This window comes from Acomys minous (genome assembly GCF_964271855.1).
Source record: "Acomys minous genome assembly, chromosome: 12".
Classification (NCBI taxonomy): domain Eukaryota; kingdom Metazoa; phylum Chordata; class Mammalia; order Rodentia; family Muridae; genus Acomys; species Acomys minous.
This window is the reverse complement of record NC_140493.1, coordinates 30,679,282-30,705,203: the sequence shown is the minus strand read 5'-3', so window position 1 is coordinate 30,705,203 and position 25,922 is coordinate 30,679,282. Positions and strand designations below refer to the sequence as shown.

General features: G+C 35.9%; 1 protein-coding gene and 1 long non-coding RNA gene across 6 annotated transcripts in view; one reads left to right on the top strand and one right to left on the bottom strand.

Moving 5' to 3' along the window:
* The window catches only part of CSMD3 (CUB and Sushi multiple domains 3), a 1,109,294-nt gene that overhangs the window by 542,313 nt on the left and 541,059 nt on the right, over positions 1–25,922 (top strand). For all 5 annotated transcript variants that reach the window (XM_084749143.1, XM_084749142.1, XM_084749141.1 and 2 more), the window contains 2 exons: positions 14,518–14,621; positions 20,968–21,080. In XM_084749143.1, coding sequence (XP_084605269.1) covers positions 14,518–14,621; positions 20,968–21,080 — 217 coding nt within the window. The remainder of the gene's footprint in view (positions 1–14,517; positions 14,622–20,967; positions 21,081–25,922) is intronic.
* On the bottom strand, positions 14,971–25,382 carry LOC311578994. Its single transcript, XR_014773021.1, has 4 exons — positions 25,255–25,382; positions 18,626–18,821; positions 16,372–16,709; positions 14,971–15,765 (listed from the first exon to the last, which is right to left on the bottom strand). It is a non-coding gene; the product is annotated as an uncharacterized lncRNA (long non-coding RNA).

Here is a 25,922-nt window from a genome sequence, read left to right as displayed (position 1 = left end):
TTGGCTTTTCCTCCTGAGGAAACCATTCCTCTACTCTTCCAATGGGATGGGCAGTTTCCACCTGTTTCCAGAAGAAATAACTGTCACATCCATGTTACAGAGCACTCTGTCGTGGATATTGCATCTAGCCTGGCTAAGTTCAGTCTTCTCTTTTGGACTTTGATAATAATGTCTGGAAAGTACATGAAGAAGCTAATTATAAGTATGTTGACATGCACACCTCAGTTACAAACTTTCATATTTATAATTACATATATATTCTAGATTAACTTACTTAGCACTCAAAAAATTATTAATACTGGAGGGATTTTTCTTATTCTGGAACATACATAATAGAGAAAAGTACTAATGAAAAGAAATACTTTTAGCTGTTGACAGTATCAAAGGAGTGCTCTTCCCAGGAATTTCACTGGTGTGATCTAAAGAAGAATCATCTTCTTCAAGACATATTGTGAGTAGATGTGAGCATCTTCCTGATGGTGATTAAGTTACTTTGACAAACAGTAGCTGTGAATTACTAAGGGCCCACTGCTTATCACCCACCTTGTGTGTTATTTCACAACATTGAATATCATGAAGCAGAAAGTATTGTGTATAAAGACTGTTTTCTGTGTCTCGGAGAACTGTCTAACTTTGTATGACACTCTGTGGAAGAGATGGAACTTAACCCCAGGCATTTCCTGTGCCCTTCACTATGTTATCCTGTCTCACTAATGAGCATAGCTTGATATTGGTGTTAAAGCATCATTAATTTGTTGAGTTAAACACTATCAAAGGCTAATTTGAATGCTGTACTAATTACATAAGTACAAAATGTCCCTTAGAAGGGTCAGGTGCTAGAAAAATATTAAGAAATTTTATCTGCTTTCAGGCTAAGTAAAAATCCACACTTTACATGGAAGATAAATATCTCATGGTAATTTAAGAACCCTATTATTAACGAAAGAATTGAGCAAATGCTAATTGCATTTAAAAAAAATTCTCCAATAAAGTGGAAAGCATATACCTGACATAAATAAATGTTAATGTTTTACTGATTTACTTTATTTACATTCATATGTGTATGTATGTGCACACATGGTGCATGTGCATGTATGAACTTCTGTATGTATGAGTACTTGACTATGTGTAGTTGCTCAAAATGGCACGTTGAATCCTTTGGGGTTGTATGCACAGGCATTTTAAGCCTTTAAGTGTGGATGCCCAGTACTGAGGTCTCCTCCCCTGATATACCAGTATTTGTTTTTAACCTTTGAGCTATCTCTTTAGGCCCTACTTTATTTTATTAGATATGGTATATGTTGGAGAAGCACAAAAATTTGTAGCACTTGTCTACCCAAAAGAAAAACAGCATGATGTTTTTAGCAAATATATTTTGACATTAAGCAAACTGCATGTTTGTGCTTAACTTTTTTTCTATTATCTGAATAAACACAGATAAATTACCTAGGAAACAGCAGTCCCTTAAACTAAATATTTGTTATCTTTGTTTGAATGGTTTCTATTTAAGTATGGGAAAAATCAAAGTAAATGTTTTCAGTAATCAGGAATTGCAATACAATAAACTACTCTCCAGAGATATAAAGGCCCTAAGCCTGCTCAAGAAACACATGTTTCTTCACATTATATACTTTATTAGACAGGTTCTTTATTCAAATTATATATTCCCATGGTTAGTAGAGTCAGAAAAAATAAATTCAGCACAGATTGTTATTTAAATTTCTTTTAAAAAACTGGGTATTATATTATGACCCAATACTAAACATACTATATGTGCCCTTCAATGAACTAAAATCAGGACACTTACAAGCTTAATAATCTAAATGCTAACCAATGAAATGGGACTGACAAGCTCTTCATAAATGACTGTGCAAGTTTGCTGTCACTTCTGTCACTTGAGTTTTTTTTTTATCTTAGTCATTCTGACTGGTGTAACATAGAATCTCAGAATCACTTCGATATGTATTTCCATGATGAATAAGAACACTGAGCATTTCCTTAAGTGCTTATTGGCCATTAGAGATTCTTCTGTTGAGAATTCCGGTTTTGGCTCTGTAATCCATTTTTAGTTGGATTATTTGGTTTGTTGTTGTTTAATTTCTTGAGTTCTTTATATATATTTTGGTTACTGTCACTCTGTTGGATATGGGAAGACTATGGGTGAGAGATGAGAGGGCTAGGAAAGAGAAGGGAAACCAATGAGGGGAGCATCTCTGAGACAAGCTGGTGACCTGTGACACGGTATACTTCTGGGGGATATGGGGGTGACTCTAGCTGAGACTCCTAGTAGGAGTGGACATCAAGACTATGACTAATACAGCCTAGCCTGGCAGGGATTCTAGTGGAGGGAGACAGACCCCAACCCATCCAAAAACCCTTTAAAACCAAAATTACGTGATTACAAGATATGCAGACATGAATATGGAGGAAAGGTTGAGGGACGAGCCAACCAATGACTAGCTCAAATTGAGACTCACCCCAGGGGAGAAAGCCAACTCTTGACACTATTAATGATATTCTGCTAGGCTTGTAGGCAGTAACCTAGCATAACTGTCCCATAAGAGGCTCCACCCAGCAGCAGAAAAGAACAGATACAGAGACCCATAGCCAAATATTAGGCGGAGCCCAGGGAATTTTGTAGAAGAGTGAGAAGGATGATAGGGCGACATGAACTGGACAAGAACTCCACCAGAAGAACAACAGAGTCAACCAACCTAGGCCCACAGGGGCTTACAGAAGCTGCAGCATCAATCAAAGTCATACAGGAATTTGACCAAGGCCTCTGACACACATGTACCTGGTAAGCTGTTTGGTATTCATATAGATCCATTAGCATGTAGCGGGGAGGTTGTCTCTGACATGGACTCTGTTGCCTGCTTGTAGATCATTTTGCCTTATCTAGGCTGCCTACTCTGGCCTTAGTGGGAGAGGATGCTTTTAGTCCTGATATGACTTGATGTGCTATGGTGGTCTGATGAGTGGGTGCCATTTTCTGAGAGGAGGAGAGGGAGTATGGAGAGAGAGAGAGAGAGAGTGGGCTTGGGAAGAGAAGAGGGAGGGGGAGATCAATGGGCGGTAAAGTGAATAAAATAAATTACTAGATACAAAAATAAGGTAAAACCTAGTAAATTTTTATATAAATTCTCCCTTCCCACTCACCCCTAAATTGCTATCCTGTGGATACTGGTCAAGAGAAGAAAGAAGACTATATCAATATTTAAAAAAAAAATACAGAGAACAATAAGGAAAGAAATAAATATACTTCACTTACAGTATGGAATTTTGTTTGATCCCAACAATCCCTGATTCAGAATAGTGTACATAGGGAGATAGGCAATATAACAAAGGTAAAATTTTGATAGAAAAGAAAAGATTAAAGAAGAATGTGTATAATGTCATCCGCAATAATTTCTTTTCTTTATAACATACCTGTCCGAGCACTTAATTTGTGACTACATTTTTAGGATTAATAAGCGCAACAAATTTTTGTTGAAAAAAAAGTCCATCCAAATATCTTTATGCTTCTCTGAATTTGTTTTAAAAAATCTATGTGAAGTGTATTTTCGACGTATGTTTTGGAGAAAACTCCACTATCTAAAATTTGTGAGGCACCAGAGTACATGAGAAAGTCATATCCCACTCTCCACTCTACTGTGGAGAATGTTCTGACCATTGACTTTCTCAGGTACTCTGGTGCCTCACATTTGACCATGTTCCCTGGAGGGGGAGACCTGGTGGCACTCAGAGGAAGGACAGCAGGTTACCAAGAAGAGACTTGATACCCTATGAACATATACAGGGGGAGGTAATCCCCCTCAGGAACAGTCATAGGGGAGGGGAATAAGGGGAAAATGGGAGGGAGGGAAGAATGGGAGGATACAAGGGATGGGATAACCATTGAGATGTAACAAGAATAAATTAATAAAAAAAAAGAAAATAAAATAAAATTTGTGGTATATATAAGGCCAAGTCTACAGACTCTTAAGAGAATTTTTGGCTTCTTTTACTCTCTAAAGTTTGAAAAATACAAGTAGAATAGGTACCTGTATAATTTCCACTTTGGGGCTTGGAGGTATTGGTCAGTCAGTTGAGTGCTTGTAGCACAAATATAAGAACCTGAGATTTATGGCCAGCCTCCAACCTAAAAGTTACGGACAGTGGTGAACACCTATAATCTCAGCACTGGGGTGGTGAAAGTAGAAATCTCCCCTAAGTCAGTAGACTAGCCAGACTATCAAAACTAGTGAATGCCAGACAATGCTACAGAGTTTATCTCAAAAATAAGATGAAAAAACTGTAGAGGGAGAATCTGAAGAAGTTGTCCTCTGGTCTCCACATGCATACATGTATACAGACATTTGCACATTCAACCACCAAAACACACACACACACGCACACACACACACACACACACACACACACACTTCCTACTCAAAGCAGAGAACTAAAATTCTATATGATCACTAGCAACAGAAAGTCATCATCTCTTGCTGAAAAGTATTAATAAAAATTGGCTTCACTAAAAGTAGGGCAATTGCCTTGATAAACCTGGAAGGTGGCAGAAATTAATAGGATCACTATACCTCTTCATAAGATGAAATTATAACAACTGCTATTTTAAGCACTCAAAAAGCCTCACTTAGCAGCAGAAAACAAACCAATTAGAACCAATATTTCACAATCGAAATCAAGAGTAGTTGAATTTAGTTTAGAAAATCAAGTCAGCTATGAACTATTTAAGTAGCTTAAACATAATTTGTTATTTTGGGTTTCTTTTCATCAATTCTGTAAGATAAGTGAAGAGATCCCCTTTCTATTATTTAAGTGATTAAGAAATTTCATAAATAGTGGGGCATTCTTTAATACTACTATTATGTAATAGCATTCCAATGTTAATGATAAATATTTCAATTTATTAGCAAATAAATAACAAAATGCATTCATATCATGCTAAGGGAAATTGAATATTTGTATATTAACTTTTATTATGTTTCCAAATTACAGAGACATAAATTGGAAGAAAATTTCTTTGTAGCCACATTCATATTACAATAGAGTCCATAGGAAGGACATCTTCATGCCAAAATTTTATTTAATGGATGGTATTTTCCATGGAACTATTTGAAAGTGACATGAAAACCAGAGAAAAGTAGATTAAATTAAAATGCACTTATTCTGTAAATTCACTCTAACTTTTTAATTCCTTGATGACTGTCTATCACTGAATGTGTTCAAGAACTATAAATGTTCAAACTTTCAAGGACAACTCAGTAGTCACTCACTTATCTGAAATGTATGCATTAATTAAAAATTAACTATTTGCTCAGTTTTATTTGAAGTAGGGTCACTTTTGTTCCATAAGTTCATGAAAGAATCTCAGCTAAAATTTGGGAAGAGCTTTCCATTAAATATATTCCCAAATTCTTCAGGACATAGATATCATTAATTTGGTACAGAGCAACCAATCCATCAGTGAGTCATTTATTAGATACCTAATTTTCTTACGCAGTTTATTAGTGTTTCTAAGCCATGTGAAACGATACATTTCCTAATTTTGATCGCAATTCAGTCTTTAATCTATTATTGCTAAATTGACTGGAGTAATTTGGATCTTTACTTTGGACAGGATGATTGATGACATATTCTGAAAGGCACTCTCAATGAAATAACAGGAATGCATTTCTCTATATGTGTGATTGGCTTATTAAAAAGCAAAGGAAATCTCCAAAGCTATAAAATTATAACATAAAACACACACATATATGTATACATATATACATGTACATACATATATTCACATGTACATACATAATACATATAAATATATACATATATGTGTGTGTATGTACACATACCACAGATACTTGAAAAAAGCAGTAAGCTAAAGTGAAGTGGTGGATGAAATTAGAAGTAGGGTTTTTTGTTGGTAGCTCATTGTAATAATTTTCTGGCATTAGGAATAAGAAATTGGTCTGGCTATTTATCTAACTATTTATATCTATCTATCTATCTATCTATCTATCTATCTATCTATCTATTTATCTATAGTAAATCTTAATAGGCAAATGCTTGTTCCTAGATATTTACTATTTGTTCTACCTACAATGTGTTTTTCTGTGATAAACTAAACAAGTATCTGACATGATCATGAGTCTGATTAGCCATTAATTTATCTAAGTTATTCATCCTAAACATTTTGTGATAGCAACTTTTAACAGGACTGGAAATAAACCTTACATTAGTAAATGAATTGTATAGGTCCAGTACCTCATACCAGGGTAGAAACATACATACATATGTTTATAAAAAATAACCTTAAATTTGAATAATTATATTAAATTCTATACCCATGTATCAAAAATAACCTTGTTTCTATACCAATGTACAGAGTTCTATACCAATGAATTAAAATAGATTTGAGAATGACAGCTTTATAATTGAAGATCATATTCAATAATCTATCCCTTTCTCCTATTACTTTTACATATTTTCCGTATAATATTATTATATTGTTCCCTTTTCTTTTTTAGTTAACAAATTTATTGACTTTACATCCCAATCTTATCTCTCCCTCCTTCCTCCCAGACTCACCTTCTCTCCTTCTTCCCCCATTCCCTTTCCCCTACCCCTCAGAAAAGGGGAGGCTCCCACACCATCCCACCCCAGTACATCAAGTGACATGAGGACTGAGTGTGTCCTCTTCTCCTGTGGCCTGGCAAGGCAGTCCCACCAGTGGACAGTGATCAAGCAGCATGCAACAGAATCCCTATCAGACACAGGGCCCACTGCCCTTACTAGGCGATCCACGTGAAGACCAAACTGCCCATCAGCTACATATGTGTAGAAGGCCTAGGTCCAGTCCATGCGCTTGGAAGCCCTTGGTTGGGTTTCAATTTCCACAAGCCCCCCTGGGATCTGGTTATTTCACATTGTTGGTATTCTTGTGGTGCTCCTGTTCCTTGTGATTCTTTTTATCCTTCCCCCTACTCTTCGACAAGGCTCCATGCACTAACCAATGTTTGTCTGTGGTTCTGAGCATCTGTTTCTATCTGTTGCTGTGTGGAGCCTCTCAGGGGACAAGTCTGATAAGCTTCTGTCTGCCAGCACAGCAGAATATCATTAATAGTGTCAGAAGTTGGCTCTTTCCCATGGGTGGGTCTCAGGTTGGTCCAGGAATTGGTCAGACATTCCCTCGAATTCTTCTATATCTTTATGCCTGCACATCATGTAGGAAGGATAAATTTGGGTCGAAGTTTTTATGGGTGGGTTGGTGTTACCTTTCCTTCATTAGGCGTCTGTCTGTTTAGAAGGTAGACTCTTCATTCTCCATGACCCCTGATACCATGGATCTCAGATGGACTCACTTTCACATCCTCCCCAAAGCCTACCCTGTTATGCATCTCCAGCTTGTCTCAAATGTGTCTACATCCATGCTTTCCCTTCACTCTGAAAGCCTTTGTACTCCCACTCCACTTTCCATACATCTGATTCCTACCCTCATTTGCCTTAGATAGATGGATAGATGATAGATGATAGCTAGCTAGCTAGATAGTCCTAAAAAACCAGAGACCTACAGAATATGGCATTTAAAGATATTTTGTGTTAACTTAAGGCCTATTTAAATGAGAGACATGTCAGCTCCTGGCAATACCTGTAGTCTTCCTCAGTAAGATGATGAGCATCATAAAAATCTTCTGTTGGAGTTAGGTGCTGTAATGGCTAGCTAGCCATGAGGCAATATGCCCAGCTCATATTGCAGACAATATTCTGTCCAAAATGGAAAATACTTGGATGCAGGCTGAGTTGAGTGCCAAGTTATGCCATGAGAGGGTAAGCAAGTCCTTCATATCTCTTGCTTCACAATTATGTCTGCCAAGTATACCAAGCCAGAAGGTTGAATACTATGCTCCAGCATTATAGAGAGTGAATAAGTGACTGACCAAGCAGTAAAACTCTCTGTCATCTTTTACTTTTGGAAGCTGCTTCCTTAACTTAATGCTTAAGTAATAATGTTTTCCTTGTCAAGTCTCTATTGGGGTTGAAGACTCGAAGTTATAGTTTCACAGTTAGGTTTAAGTGGTTCAGGGTTTACGGAAGTGTTTTAAGCTCTAGAAATATGCTTATAAAATTGATAAATAGAAAACATGACAGAAAATTGTTTAGGTACAACTTTATACTCATCCAGATAGGATAGATAATATTTCCTTCAAGTTTGCCAAATACAAATACAAATATAAATAAATAATGTCTGTAAGAAAACAAAAAGAGTTGGGGCTTATCCCCTGGGCCAATTTATAACATGAACGTTATCTTAGAACTTCTCAAAAGCCATAAATGAATCTTAGTTGGAATTCTACATGTGTAGGCAGGTCAAGGAAAGTTAATGTTTATGTTTGATTTAGGTCTACAGGATTCACAATGTTCATGTTCAATTAAATGATAGTTAACAGTTAAATAAGTAAACAAGCAAACACGCTCTATAAGGTGCCCCTTGAAATGAGAACTTCATATGCTTAAAGAGGTCAAACACTTAATACTTAGCTAAAAATGGATAGGTCATTGAATCATCCTCAAACTTCAAATTTTTTAGTTATAAAGTGGACCAATATTGTATTGTATACATCTATGTCATATATTTCCTTTATTCATCAATGTGAAGTAAAATTGGATCATTTCCTTGTTTTGACAATTGAATAATGCTTCGGTGACCATGAGAATGAAAATATCTTTATATATTGATAATTTAACTTTGAGCAATTTTAATAATTGGATTTAAGGATTATATAGTAGTTCTACCCTTAATGCTTAAAATTTTAAAGTATATTTAACATTATTCAAATTTTGCCAACATATTCATAGCAACAGCACACAATGTCTATCATCTTGCATATTTTAATACTTATCATTTCTTGTTTTTGCCTTATTAAAGCAATATATACTTTTATTTCAGTGCTATGTGTGTGCATGTGTGTGTGTTTGCACCCTTGCATGTGTGCGTGTACCATGGCTGTGCAACACATCTCACATAAAGAGATCTTACTTCCACAATGGGGTAACATGGATGGAACTGAAGTCATCAGAACTGGTGCCTAGTTTCTTACTCAGCCATTCCTTCTGAACCTATTCTTTTCTTGGTGATATCTAACAAGTGTGACATATTATCTGTACCGTGGATCTGACTTTTATGTCTGTTTATTAGACTAGGGAAGAGTGTAGTTCTGTGTACTTCATAAAATTTAGCATACAGGAAGCTGAACATAGGGGGCTCGTCCAGTATGAGCTTGGCGGATAAGAATTCTGAGAGAAATGTGAACAGTAGGGTCTATCTCATGATATTTCATAATAGAGCAAAAGACTAGAAGAAAATAGTATATAAGCCATTTAAGATATTTTGTCCAGGAATCTAGTTTAACTTTGCTCTGATTCAAACAGTTGAAATGGTATTGAATTTAAATGTAGTGGGCTAAGAAGTATGACAAAGGCAATTTTAAGATAACATGCACTTAGACTTATGCCAAGAGCAAAGCTTCCACTGTTAAAATGCCCTGGGACAATGAAGAACAACTTGTTGAGCTACTCTGAGACAATGTGATGGGAACCTTAGGAAAAAACCCAATCCCTTGGACACTCCATCTAATAAAAATCCTTCAAAGAAAAATTTAGCTGAAGGATGACTTTCTTGTTCATAGAACGCAACTGCCAAGATCAGTATCTTCCCAGGGACAGCATGCAGAAGTTCATGTGACTCTGGTTCAATGGAGAAGAAAACCATGGAAGTATTCTCTTCATGGTTCCTAGGAATTTATAGGAACACCAAAATTATGAAAGTTCCAATGCTGAGGAATATTGCCAAAGATAAATGCAGGTGGGAAGTGGTATTGGAATAAGAAAGAGACTATTGTGGTACGTGGATAGAACTAAAAGAGTGAGGCTTACTAAACCCTTTAGCTCCTCGCTGATTATTGTATGAATTTGATACATGCTAGCCTTTTATTTTATTTTGCATCAACAATTTCTTGCTATGCCCACATTTTCCATTTGATATAGAATGTTTATTTTATGCCAATATCTGGTAAAATTATGTAACATGTTTTCACTTTGTATTTTAAAATTTTGTTGAGCATCATAAATAAAAATGTGCCGTGATATGCAAAATTCGATTTCTCAAACCATAACTTCTCTGAAAACAACCCAAATGGTAACACAGGCAGGTAAGAAACAGTAGAAAAGTGGACTCATCCAATTTCCCTAGATCTGGAACTCATATCCTTGACAGTCAGGATACAAATAAACAGGGGAAACTGAAGTACAAATTAAAATTTCATTAAAATATGGTGTTTTAGACACTATTCTACAGAGCTCAGATCATGGGCACAGGTGTTAGAGTTATAATACTGCTATTCCCAGCATTCAGCAAAATCTGGTTCCTGGAATACATTTCTTGCACTGAACACAAAGATAATTGCATGCAGGCTTAGCAAGCCACAGTGGGTGGACTCACCACATAGCTCCAAAGCAATCTACCTGAGGCCCAAATCCTGTCAGTAGCATAGCATGGTACTCACTCATATGCTAGGCATGTTCATTGATGCAAGATAAATATATGTTTCTACACTCTGAATCATTCTACCTAACAGGAAATAGTTGACACATATCCTTTCCTCACAAAATGAGAAAAAATACTCAGATGAAATAGCTCCAAGAAAGTATTGGAAGGAACGAAGCTTGTTGCACTGAAGACCAATTGAAGAAAGGTCAAAGGTTTTACAACCACATACCACCAATCTTTCATGTCCAACAAGTTCGGGATTTGGCTTCAAATCACCCAATACTTGCAGTGAGTCATCTGGATTAGTGGTTTTACATAGAGATGATGTGTATCAGGCCCAAACAGACATTGTAAAGAGATGGGAGACATGGGGGAACTGATACCTTACATGTGGCACATGAAATCCAACAGGGACTGGTCCCTGATGAACTACAGAGAATCAGAGCTGTTTTCTATTTGGATGGAGGAAGGAATATAAACCTCTTCTATGAGAATAGAGAATCAAGACAGAGACATGGAAAAATATTCTCAGGCAAACCATGGCACCACTTTTCACCAGCTCTTCTCTTGAAGAACACAAGACTATTCCTGAGAGGGTCAACTAATGTTCCCAAAACCAAAAACATGACTATGCCTTTTTTGTTGGAGCTGGCTAGTCTTCTGTAAACTTACCACAAACTACAGTTACTTGAAAGGAGGTAACCTCCATAAGAAAATGCCTCTTTAAAATCCAGCTGCAAGGCGTTTTTAGGCCATTATGGGGTGGTTCTGTCACAGAGCTGGTGGTCCTGGGTTCTATAAGCAGCAGGCTGAGCAATCCACGGAGAACAATCTAGAAAGTAGTGCCTCTCCATGGCCTCTGCATCAACTCTTGCCTCCTGGTATTTCCTCTGTTTGAGTTCCTGCCCTGGCTTACTTAGTGATGAACTACAATATGGAAGCATAAGTCAAGTGAACCCCCTCCTTACAGTCTTGGCTTTTGGAAATAATGTTTCATTGCAGCAATAGAAATCAAAGACAAGTCAGCACCAATGGGCTATTATAGTGATAAACCTTACCATGTTTTGGGAAGGTGGAAAAAGGATCTTGGGATTTTGAGTTTGAAAATCTATTTAGTGTTGAGAACTTTGTGTGGTGTTCTATGCAAGCTTGGAAAATAAGAATGTTGGGAACAGAGCAGAGGGCGAAAGAATGGCTTGTGAAAAGTGTTATGTAAATCGTATGCGTCTGCCTCTCTTATTATACATGTTCAGTTTTCCCACATGGCCAGAATAAACAGTACAGACCAGCAGATCCTAAATAGAACTGCAAAACCCACTGGAAATCAGCCCAAACTTTGTTTGTAGTCTCAATAAAACAGTTCAAAGTTTGTAGCAAGAAATTTGTATTATCACAAATATTTTTTGATATTTGACCTTCTTTGAGTCACTCTTTTCCCAGCTATGCTTCTAGTCCTGAGGTTAACAGAATAGCTCCATTGTATTAACCCAGGGCTTGGGTCTAGAGAAGGGTTTGTCTATAAATTGACGTCATTGTACTAAGGTGTCTGTGCAGCACTTCACTCACTGCTGCAAAGTGCTCTACTCGGTTCACATAATCTGAAATCATTCATGGCACAAAGCTTCAGTGTGACTCATAAACTTAATGTCATTGAATTGTGTGTAGCAGTCAAAGCTAAAGACTACTGTAGATAAATGTGTAAAAGATAAAAAAGCTATGCGGTCAAGCCAGGGAAAGAATAACTTTAGAATTCTTGGACCTTCCTTGTGTTGTTTTTGTTGTTGTTGTTGTTGTTGTTTTTGCTTTGTATTGTTTGTTTGTTTGTTTCTTGCCGTCTATAAACTAAAATCACACCAAGTAATGCTAAGCTTTCAACATTGTCTAACCTTGTGTCAGTAAAGGAAATAATGAAGGTGAAGTGTTAATAGTCTGAGTTTTAGGAGCACCCCAACATTGGTCAATTCCTCAAAGATTGTGAAGGGCTTGCTTTTCTTCTTTTTGTTTTTCAATTTCCTTGAATTTACATAAACTGCTTAAATATTTAAGAAACATAATTAACCTACCAAAACCCAGAGTGGTAAGCCCTGGAGAAAGAAGGCAGACTTTAGAGTTCCTGGTTACATTCAATATGCAATTTCCCATTAAAAATCTTACAAAATAAATAAAGGGATAGTAAAGTATAAAATATATAGTATCGCACTAGTCAGATAAGCAAAAGTTATCACTAGAAGCCATCTTTAAAGAGTATGAGACTTGATATCATTGGGGGTCAATTGTAGTAGATATATGCACAGAAAAAAACCAAAGGAACAAAGATCTACATAAAAATGTGCATAAGCACAATTAAAACACACCTTTAGAGACAGAAGTTATAAAAGAAAACAAACTTGGCAGATGTAAATAACAACATCTAAAATAAAAAGTTTCCACTACCAGGAAAACCTCCCTTTGATTAACTTAAAGCGAGTTGCCTAAGGACTTTAACTGCTTCTGTAGTATCCCTTAAAGTTTCCCATATGATGTAAACTAATCAAGACACTGATTTTCTTTTTACTTAGGCATTGCCCTAGGGAAAGTGGGATGAATTATATTGCCTACCTAAAAAAAAAAATGGTACCTGATTTCTTAGGGAAGAAGATTCTAATACTTCATGATTTCTCTAAAAGTCCAATTTCCAAACTAGTAAAGTTTGCAGAACATATCAAAACATGTGCAACACTCTTGAAAGATTATGTCACACTGTACAATGTTATTGACAAATATAAAGCTAGTCTGCACTAGCAAGCCAGGTTCAGCAGTTTGAGAGAGATCTTTCTATGGCAGAGCAAACCCTGAACACCAAATAACCAACCATAACTTTTATTGCAAATAGCCAACCCCCGTGCCATACTTCCTTTAGCAAGTTACTCCTCCTACCTTTACCTGAACTGCGCCACCAAGTGTGGACCACAGTTCAAATATCTGAGCCTCTAGCAGATGTCACCATTCAAACCACATCTTTTGGCAGGCAGAATAAAAACCAATTAAGTGATAGAATAGATAGATTAAAAACTTTAACTATACTCAAAACAAAATGACAAATCTGGCTGTGTAAACTGGGTACTTTTTCTTGCACTTTATATAAGGTGTATTTGAATTTAAAAACATATTTTCTTTACATGGCTAGACATGTTAGAGAGTTTTCAAGATGTCCCCTTACACAGAAATATTAATACCTTATTAGATTATTGTTTCCTGAAGGCATGGTGATATTTATGCACATTTATGTGACATTTTCTGCACATCTTAATTACTTTGCTTTTCAACATTATGATAAATATTTAATTTTAACTTAACTGTATTTCCATTTTGAAGTGAGTATAGAAACTGTGTTTAAAAAGTGGTTTTCTTTATTTAAAGAAATCAATTCCAAATTAGCTTCTATATCATATGTCTCTCAAATCATGTCTCCAGTTTTGAGAACACATTTTACTATGTTTGAAGAATGCTGCTCGTGAAGTAAACATAAAAATAAACCTGCAACATTAAATATACTCATTGAGATTAAAATTTGGCTTGAACATTTTTTAAGCATTACTAGTTAAGTGAATAGCATACTTTTTTCCTCTGTTAAAAGTTTATAAAAAAATATGGAAGTGTGTGGAAAACCACTCTCTCCCACATGTACTTTTTATAAAGCTTTCCCAAAGTGGATTTGCATTAATCATGCTTAAATCAAAATGAGTGTTCTAAAAACAGAAATCATGCCATTTCATTGAAAATGTAATTCAGAAGTGAAAAGACAGCAAGAGACAACTAAGTGGTAACATAGTAACTGAGCTTTGGATACTTTGGTGAGATCTGCTGTTATACTGTGATATTCATAGAACCTTATATTATTTTACAATGTTTCTGCCATTGATTACATTTTTGTTTTTTATTAAATAATGTGATATACTTAAGTTGATTTTTTTTAAATTTATCACTAGGTTATCCAGATAAATTTTGAAGAATTTGATCTGGAGATTGGCTATGACACATTGACTATTGGGGATGGAGGCGAAGTTGGAGACCCAAGGACTGTGCTTCAGGTGTAAGTAGTCAGTGTTTCATGTTGCCACAGAGGACTAAGAATTTAATACCCATTATATCCTATATCATAAAAAGTTCATAAAGCCTTTGGAATGATACACAAGACATTGGTAGCTTTTTCCTTCATTTTTCCATTTTATTAAAAATAGATTTTCTCATGCAGTATGTCTTGATTACAGTTTCTCCTCCCTCCACTCCTCCCAGTTTATTCTACCTTTCCTCCCCTCTGGATCCACCTCCTCTTTCATTAGGAAAGAACACGCTTCTAAGAGACAACAACTAAAGATGACAAAAAATAATTAAAATAAGTTAAATTTTAAAAAAATCACACCGAGGGCTGGACAAGTCACATAAACAGAAGGAAAAGAGCCCCAAGAGAAGGAACAAGAATCAGAGGTCCACTCAATCACACATTCCAGTGCCATAAAAGTACTCAGCTGAAAGCTATAACATATGCCCAGAAACCTGGTACAGATCCCTGTAGGCTCTGTGCTTGCTGCTTCACTCTCTGTGATAGTTGACTCAGAGGGCCTTGGTCCCCTGGTTGTATTTGTAACATCAAAGGAGGAAGGGTTGCCAGGAATGGAAGGAAAATATTATATCAAATGTAGTTAGGAGATGGCTCCAAGGATAAGGGCACTAACTGCTCCTCCAGAGGTCCTGAGTTCAATTCCCAGAAACCACAGGATGGCTCACAACCATCTATAATGTGATTTGATGCCCTCTTTTGGCATGCAGATTTTTAAAAAAATCCCTGTTCACCTTTCTATTGGAGGCCATGCTTGGGGCCAATATTAAATATCTTGCGCCCAATGAATATGATCAAGAAGCAGATGAAGGGAGACCATTTCATCATGGTCATTAAACAAAAAGGACAGATTCATAACTAATTATGCATGAAGTTAGGCTGAGGACAGCTCAGTGGTAAAGACTGGGTAAAGAATAAAAATGCTGGGATGTGTGCTTACATCCCCAGTAAGAAATCAGGTGGAAAAACTTACCCAACAAAAGCAGAGCTTTTTATTTCAATGTTCTTAGAAGAGTGGAATAAATATTTTACAAGCTTTATTTTCTCACAATGCTGTTTCCTCCGTCCTTAGTTTATGCAGTGTGTGGGCTTCAGCTCTTGCTGTATTTTCCTCATTCTGAGAAATAACATCAATATTTAAAAACTTTATGTGAAACCATGTTTTGTTCTGGGCCCCTCAGTCTACCACCAATAATATTCCACTTGTAAATAAAATTTCAGTTCTGAGTAAATATATTTCCTTTCCTCTATTAAAATGGACAGTAATGTAATGCTGTCAGTGGCCATACCCAAATCATCTAAGAGAAGCTGGAGCATTCGCTAATGAACTTTATATGAAAAAGACTGTTACAATTTTGAAACTGTTCATTAGAAACCGTACTGATATTTTTAAAATTTTGCTGAGATATCATTAAATAATATTCTCCCTTTCCTATCTTCCCAGCACCTTCTTTCAAATACACTTCTTCCTCTCAATATCATACCCCTCCTTTATATATATATATATATATATGTGTGTGTGTGTGTGTGTGTGTGTGTGTGTGTGTGTGTGTAATTTCTGAGTCTGTTTAGTAATGCTTACATGTGTTATGATTTCAGGGCAGACTGCTTATAATTAGGTGACTAAGTAGGGAAGTTATCCCTAAGGAAGACTTATTCTTCCATACTCAGCATTCCTTAATTGTTGTTCTTTGTTTAGGGAATGGGGACTCATAAGATTTACCTTTTCTATGATAGAATGTCTATTAATACTGTCATTGTTCGGATACTGGATAGACAAACATACTGTCAGTGTAGCATAGGCATGGTCCCCTTCCATTTCTAGGATACATGAATTCATAGCAGACTTGGCAGTCATTTTCCGACCCTCACACTCTTTCTTCCCCCTCCTTCCTGGTGTTCTCTGAGCCTTAGGTGCTGGAATTGTGTTGTAGAGGCTTCCAGTGGAGTTGCGTACTCCATGGTGAGCTGTCTGCATTCTGACCCATTGTGGTTTTCCGTAATGGTCTCAACCTTCTATGAAGAGAAGCTTCCTTGATGAGGCATGAGAACTGTACTTATCTGTGTGTATAAGCATAATGATTTAGAATGCAGTTAGGGATTATGCTATTTATAAACATGTACATATACACCTAAACATCATGCATACATTCAAACAAAATACATACACACAAAAGCATATAACCATATGCACATCAAAACATATATATATACATATATAGATATAGATATAGTTTATAAAACCCATATCCTTACAGACTTCCAAGTCCATAGCCACATATACAAGTACACATATACATGTACTTACACGCATGCACATATACACACATACACACAGTTTCATGCACTAATGAATTGACTAGGTTCTACTCAACTAACAATACCACATGAAAGAAAGAAAGAAAGAAAGAAAGAAAGAAAGAGAAAAGAAATTGACTGCAGCAATTACTTTCTACCTTTTGTGGCCAAGATTTGATTAAAATATATCATCCAACTCACTTTAGCATGATGACAAATATATGCTTGGTTCTCAGAAATACTTCAGTTTAATATATGATAGTAATTTATATGCAATTTTTATACTTGACCATAAATATTTAATTTATGGAATATTCGCTTTTTAGATACCTTTATTCTTTTTTATTTTTAAGTTAATCTATTGTAAAAAGGATTATGAATTCTATGGAGAGTTTTTTTCTTTTCATTTGATATGGCCTGCTTTGGGTATACGTTCACTTATTACATACAAATAATTTGTTAAAATATTTTAGTTTAGTTGCTATTTTCACTCTGGAATAACTATACTATAGTATGCAATGCTCAAGAATATACAAAACCTATTAAGAAAAATGTGGAAAGAGCATCTAAATAAATTAATTTGTTCTCTCAAGTCTAAGCAAACAACAGGTGAGGAGAAATATGCAAATGTCAGAATCTTGTCCACCTAATTAAAGAAAAGAATCATTATACTTAAACATTATAGTTTGTAATAGCCAACAAATTCTAAATGTGACAGCTCTACATTGTTCTTTCCAACTGTTGATCCCTTATAAAATGTAATAGTCAAATGCTGTTTCAGGATTTAAAAAAACAAACTTTTTTTTTTCAGCAGTCTCTATCTTCAGCAAATTCTGGGTACTGCAGAAAAAAACAAATGCCTCACTTTTCATAGCCCTGTAAGAGAAAATATTGGATGCATTTTCATAAAAAGCAATAGTTACATGTTTATATGACACAAAGAAAATTGCCTGGATATAGAAAAGCTATTGTTCCCTAATGGATGTAACAAAAATGCTTTGAGTGGATATAAAGATCAGGCATTGAGCCTAATAGATATTTAATAGATCCTGCCTTTATTTCAATTTCTATTTCAGAGCTTAAGGAAGATTTCTGAGTGCATTTATCTAGAGCTTTTATGCTTTCATTCTGCATGAAGCGACTAACCAAGAGGTTTAAAGCACAGCATGAATGCACACTGAGGTTACTGTGTGTAGACATAAACATACACTGAAGTTCATTTAGTCACGAACAGTTAATTCAAAAGCATGCATTCAAATTATTTGAAGAATCATTTGAGAACCATATATGAATGTCCTAAGACTGATTCTGCCCCAAACATTGTTTAGTGTCAAGGAGGGACATTAAATATAACCTGCTCAAAACAGCAGTGACCATTGGAATTTAAAGCAAGTCTTTGGAAAAAGAATCATCTATTCAAGTTGCGTGCAAAGGGCAGTTTTAAGGGAGATATCCAATGATCAGAAAAATACAATTAAAAATGAAATCAGAAACAAGCACAGTGAATCCTTCCCACAAACTATAGGCAAAAATGAAACAGTTTCTCTATTAGATGTGCATTAAAATAGGCCGTAGAGCACATCACAGAAAATCTGCAAAGCTGATTCCACCAACGAAAAATACACATCACTCTTTCATAAAAGCAGGCAGATATAATCCATCACACGTGGGTTACTTGCCCTGATCCAGACGAAAAATAGGTCTCCCTGTGCTGTGACAAGCTGGACGTGGAACCATGGAGCACAGTGTCTCACTTAAACTGGCTTAGGAGCCGGAAGACAAATTGCGTCCTCATAGTTGTTCCCACATGAGAGGGATGGTTCGAAGGCAAAAGACGTTCCTGGCTGACAAGTTCACGAACTTTGAAAACTCCTTCTATTCATCTAAGAAAAACGTAGGAGTTATAATTTCCAATTTTCTAAATCAACTGTGACTGATGGGTGGAATCTTGTTATTTATACTCTCACTTGGAGTGTGGACATTACTGTTTGGAGATGTTTAGACCCTTAAAGCAGAGGGGAACTGGAAATCAGAAAATACAAGTTCAGTAGGAGAGTAAGGAGACAGGGAACAATTTACCTTATGTGTGTGTTCTTTGCTTGTTGTTGTTTGTTTGTTTGTTTGTTTGTCCTTTCAATAGTAGAATTCTTAAATATACATTTTAATTAAATATTTTTTATTTTTGTATTTACATTTATATTATTACACATACATACAATAAACTATCTACATCAAGAAGAGTGATGCAACTATCAGGAATTTATAAATGTTTTGGCTATTATATAGTATATATATTTGTATTTGGCTGCCTTGCTGAAAACATCTTTCCTGTCTTGGTGCATCTAAAATTCTGAATGTAAATCAATATCATATCTCATCATCATCAACTTAAAACATGTATCTAGACATAAAAGTGTGTATGTCCTTCGTGAACTCTCAACACAGGTACTGTCTATGAACACAGTTCACAACTGATAAAACACACACACACCGATGCAATATATAACAGCAACTTTGACAATCACAATGACACAGAGGGGTAGCATGCTGAAAACGGTGTAACTCATGCCCGTTGTGTGCACTTAAGCTCATACACAGATTTCAAACTGGGCCAATTTACTTTTTGTTTTGAATCTGTGATTAAATTCTCATTTTTGTAAAGGTTTCCTTATCTGCAATCACAGCTAGAGACACCGTAAACAGTCTCTCGCCGTAATTCAGTCTCCACATTGAAAGTGCATGATCAAAGCTTAATTCACACATATTTCTTGTGAGAAGAGAGCATGGCCGATAGACTGACAATTAATTGGCTACCCATGAGTTGGCAGAATCGAATTGCACCAGTTTCTCTTTTGATAAACACCTTTTCAGTATGACATTAGGGATGCATACAGCATCTCCATAGTAAAGTCTGTTTTCCCTATTTTTCATTCTATACTAAAATCTCCTTTTAACTCCCAATGTCAGATTTACTCTTTTGATTTCATCCTTGTTTGACCCCTGGCTCCCATTTAATTATATGATACAACATTTTTGATAAGAGGAGGAATATGAAGTAGCTTTCCTTCCCATAGTTCAAAACCATCACATTATTGAATGTGCATTATTCATGTGGAGAGGCAATTATGCTACATCAGATGGGAAAGATGTTATTTTAAGTGAAATCATGTGTCACCCATCCCCGCAGTTAGGGTTACTATTTTTGTGATGATACATCATAACCAAAAACAAATTGGGGAGCAAAGGGTTTACTCAGCTTATCCTTCTACATCACAGTTTATCAACAAAGGTTGTCAGGATAGACACTCAAGCAGGGGAGGAAGCTGGAGGCAGGAGCTGATGCAGAGGCCAGAGAGAGCTGTGGCTTACTTACTGCCTTGCTCCTCATGGCTTGCTCTGCCTGCTTTCTTATAGAACCTAGGACCATCAGCCTAGGGACTGAACCCTACCCTATAAATCACCAATTAAGGTCTAATGGACACGTTTTTTTAACTGACCTTCCCTTGTCTCAGCTGACTTTAGCTCCTGTCAAGTTGACATTAAGCTATAAAGCATCATTTATTCACTATAAGAGCTGCAGAGTTAGAATACGTTATTCGGGGTCTGTTGTTTTGCACAGCATTTTGATAGTTCTCAAAAAAAAAAACCTACAACCAAGTTCTGTGGAATTGAAGAATAAAATGATAGTTTTTGGAGCGCTAAAAATATTTAAAGCTCTTTATAGATCCACTTACCCTTTTTAGTTCAAAAGAAAGTATAAAACTCTCTGATGCTATAGTAATCTTTCCTTGGGGATATGGAAGATCTAACCTAGTTAAACGCATGAAATGGTATTTTTTTAAATTATAAAGCTTGATCACTAAATTGCGTGTTTTATCTCTGGTGTTGCATCAGCACATAGCCCTGTAAGTTAGACTTTTTTTTCAAACATAGAAACCATTGAAGGGTACTATTTCATAATTTGCATGCAGAGGGTTTCTTAGTAATCCGTCTCTCCCTTCTTTGTAAATCTCTGTTTCAGGCTGACTGGAAGCTTTGTGCCTGACCTGATAGTGAGCATGAGAAGTCAAATGTGGCTGCATCTTCAAACAGATGAAAGTGTTGGTTCTGTTGGCTTCAAGGTTAACTACAAAGGTAAGGATGCACTGCTCCTGCTGAAAATATGTTATAATACAGCCAGAGGATACTTTTAAATCGAGGTTTAGTTGCATCTACAAAGTTAAGGAAAACATGTTTTCTGCAATATCATGAACAATACATGAAAATATCATTTTCTCTACCACTGTAGATGTTGGTATTATATATTTTTAAATTAAATGAGTTTTCCTTTAAAACATGTTTGTTTTTTATACCTTATCTTTCACACTGTGCTTCAGTCAAACTGGAGTATCATCCTTTTACAGAATACATAGTGAATTAATATTCTTCAAGTGATTTGTTAGCAAAACAACTCCTATTAAATAGGTAAGGGGTATTTGTACATAAATTAGATTATTTTGGAGGACTATCTTGCTTTAATCCATTGTGTTATATGTATACTGTTAGCCATGAGAATCACCTTCAAGGAAGTCAGAAAGCCCATTTCAGTGCTAGTGTTGCTATCAAAAGAATTAATTACTTATGAATGTGAAAACTGTTCTAGTTTCATTTAACTTAGGCAAAAGAATTTTACAATCAGAAACATTTTAACACTTCCGGAACTTTGAATAAACTTGACTACAGACACACCATAAACATAGATATCTGAAGGTATAATTCTACCTGGAAAATATGTAAATATTCATAAATTCAAATAAATCATAATGCTAGAAAGGTACATGGGAATGAGAATAATAGATGTGACAGATCTTGAATTTATCATTACTATTGTGGTAAAATAATTATTCTCTATCTAATGAATTAACAATGGCTGTGAATTTTTTCTTACTTGAATAATAATATATTTATCAGTTTCCTTTTTAAAGCACTGACATTGCTTTGTATCTGAACATATAAAATGAATGCATGGTGTTATCTGGTAGACAGAACACATTCATTCTGTGATTTTTTTACTTGTGAGTAAATTTAGTACCATATTAATTTGAAAGAGTTCTGGAAGTCCATATAAATGTCAGTTGAATAAAAAAGGTTCACCTGACTGTGGTTTAAAATACATTCCTGCTCCAGTTAAAATACACATCTTTTCTGAATAAGTAAAACAAATTTACAAATGGAAAAAAGTAGTCAGCGTGTACTGGAAGTATCTACATGATTTTTCCTTTCCTTTTCACTTTAAACAGAGAAGTGAGACAAATAGCCTTGCATTCCTTTAATTTCTCATCACTTTCCCAACCCTTTGAAAGATACTTGTCATAAAATCTATAGTTGGTTAAAGCTCCAAAACTAGATTAATCATTAATTGCAATGGTTCAACAAGCAAGCTACTGGAACTTAGGTTGAGGCAGCAGCAGGGGCACTCTACTGACCTTTAAGGAGTTCTCATCTGCATTGCTGTTCAAGGCTGGAGGGTCACCGTAAAGGAGCACAACTCAATGTTATTTTCTTCTCTTTTTCTTTGTGACTCAACAATAGTGCTAAAAAGTTATTCCAGCTACGCATGGAGGTGCATACCTGTAATTCCAAGCGTTCACGGAGGCAGAGGCAGGTGGATCACTGTGAATTTTAGGCCAGCCTGGTATATGAAGTGAGTCTAGGCACTGCCACACAGGAAGAACCTTGACAAATCCCCCCCAAAAAATCCTAAGAATGTGCTTATATACCAATTAATGAAAGTGTTGTGAAATATAAAAAGAAACAGGGACTCCATCTCCCTTCTTTCAAGAAGATTGCAATCCAGTGATGAAGCGTAAAATCTACACAATAATTAATGCTTATCTGCAGGTGTGATGCTTCTGAAGTCAATCTAAGAAAGTTTTTTTTCATATTTTTCCTTTTTTACATATACATTTATATTATTACACATATATACAATAAACTACCTATAGCAAGAATAACCATGACACAATCAGAAATTATATAAATGTTACATTCTTAGTTTCAGCTATTTGTATTTGATAGCACTGAAGAAAACATCTTTCCTATCTTGGTGCATCTAAAATTCAAAATGTAAATGACCTCTTCTTTCTTATACCTTTCCATCCTGTTCCTTCCAGTCTACCCTACACATTACCAATGGAAATCTTCCAATTTCTTCCTCTATCTTCTCTAGACTCTGATTTAACCAAATGATGTCATTGTCTGAATTGACCATTGTGGCCTTGGATACATTCTAGATTCTATATGGCTCTGTTCTAATTTTAACCCATTACTCTACCTGCTCCTCTCTGAAGACCAAATTCAAAGATGTCACATTCTTTAATGTCTACCTTATCTCAGTTTTTACAAATGACTACCTCCTGTATTTGAGAAACACTATAATACAAGTACTATATTACCATATAAAACAAATAACATCCTTGTATCCCATTAGCAATCACCCTGTTATCGCATCCCAAATATTCTCTCAATTACACCAACCGAATGTTTTTCCTGTATAAATAACGTATTTAAAGTAAAATAGTTTTAAAGTTTGTTTACCATCATATTTTCTACAATGAGAAATATGTTTTGAATTCTCTATTATTTAAAAATCTAAGTTCAAAGTAAAAGCATAGTTTATTCCAGGTAGTTTCAAGTCTTGTAGTATACATAGCATTAGAAACCTCATCTACTAAAATAAATTTGTAAACACCATATTCCCTGTGGAGTAGTATGTTGTTTCTAAAATATGATCTACTAAAAACCTTCTAAATTTAATCTAAATACATCCTCTTTTCTATCTGATAGCATTAGACACGCATCTACTCTAAATTAAACACACATTTCAAAAAATATATAGCTTTCCTTTTTCTAAATGTTAATTATTTGAGAATTTCATGGATTTTTTCATTATATTTTCTGCTCTCTGCCAACTCCTCCCACTAACCCTGCCCTCCCCTGTCCCAATTCTACACTCATACCCAGAACTTTGTGCCCTCAGGTTTCTTGGTTTCATTTGATTTGGTTGGTTGATTATTTCTAATCTGTCCAGTCTAGTTAGTACTGTCTTTATACGTCTCAGTGTGAGGCCTTCCACTGGATTGGGTTAATCCTGCCAGGGGGTACACACAATCCCCCTTTGCTGAAACTAGATTATTTTCTCAGACATTATATCTGGATTTCAGTTTCCCTACCTCTACTCTCCCGAACTCCTTCTCATCAACTCTCCATGTAGACCCATTACTTTTATGTTTCTCAGTAGAATGGAACTGGCTTCTAAGAGATGACAACAAAACATAGCAAAATACAACATATGAAGACAAAAAACCATCATGTTGAGGTTGGGCAAGGCAAAGCAACTAAAAGAAAACGCAAGAGAAGGCACTACAATTGAAGACACCTCTTTCACTTAAAATACTAAGCTAAAAGCTATACTATACACACAGTCGACCTAGTGCAGACTGATGCCAGGCCCATCTCCAGGCTCTGGGAGTTCATATGACCTTTTCTCAGCTGATTTAGAAGGCCTTGCCCTCCTGACTTCGTCAGCTCCTTCAGTTTCCTCCATTCCGTCTTGCTTATCGTCCAGGAGGGGTCCCTGACCTTGAGGGAAGGTAGTTGATGGAGACATTTAATTTAGAGCTGGGTATTCTAAGGTGTCTCCACGCGCTTTGTATAATAAGTATGGGAATTGGTATTTGTTCCAATCTGCTGCAAGAGGAGGATTCTCTGATGAAGGCTAAATAAGGTACTGATCTATCCGTAAGACAGATATCATTAGAAGTCCTTTTAGTACTACTCTTTTTTATATCAGTAGTGTTTTGTGTTATCCTAGGCCTCTGGACGGTCTCCTCTCTAGTGCTCAGTCACTAAAGTTGTATCAGCTATAAGTTTCCTCTTGTAGAGTGGGCCTTAAGTCAAATAAGATGTTGATTGTACCCACAAACTTTATGCCATAATTTCCCTAGTATTTTTCTTAAGGAAGACTGGACTGTTAATCAAAAAGTTTGTGGATGGTTCAATATTTATGCTTCTCTTTGGTAGAAAGACATCCTGTACAATGTCTTCCTATATGAAAGACCCTAGAAAGAAAGTGAAGGTTCTATGTACGCACCAGCTTGACTTCTCCATGTTAGTGAGTTGTGTGGTGCCTTGCTGTCAGTTTGAGGAGAACAAGGTATCATCTTGGCAACAGATGGGTGTGAGAGCATACAGTGAACTATGGTTTACTTGCCAGGAGCCACACCTTAAACAAACAAGAAAGTAATGAGATAAACAAATGAACTAACACAACACCTTTTCTCCAAGCTATCAATTTCCAATAGTTCCTCAACTAGGGGTGGTACTTCTTGACCAACTCCTCTCTTCAACATCTTTATGCTGGAATTTCATCTTCCTTTAGCTTGGTTATATCTTGTTTATGATGTCACAATAAATATGAGCTCAAATGTTGAACTGCCCTGTTGGTTCTTGTAAACATTGCTTACTTTTAGTTATCCACTGCCTCTTGCTTTTATATTCTTTCAATTTCCTCTTCCAAAGTGATCCCTTCATTTTGAAAGGCTGATATGTGATATAGGCATTGCGTTATTTTCTTTATATATCCTGATTTTTTGGTCTCTGTATTAATTTACTGCAAAGGGAAGCTTCTCTGATAAAGCATGAGGAGTAAAATAGATGTACTAATTTGTGGATGTAATGTAGTAACCACACAAAGGAACAACAATGCAACTACTAGATTCATTAGACAAAGAAATAAAAAAATCCGTTTCTAGAGTGGATAACCACTATTGGAGTTGTTGGCCATAGAACTCCATTATTATAGACGATTTCCATCGCTGTTGGTTCCCTCAAAAGAGCTTGATGATAACACATTGTTGCTGAGGACATCGTATACTTGAGACACAGGATACAGAGAAATCAAGCTGAGATCGGCTTGAAAGCTCCATCCCCTCTGGG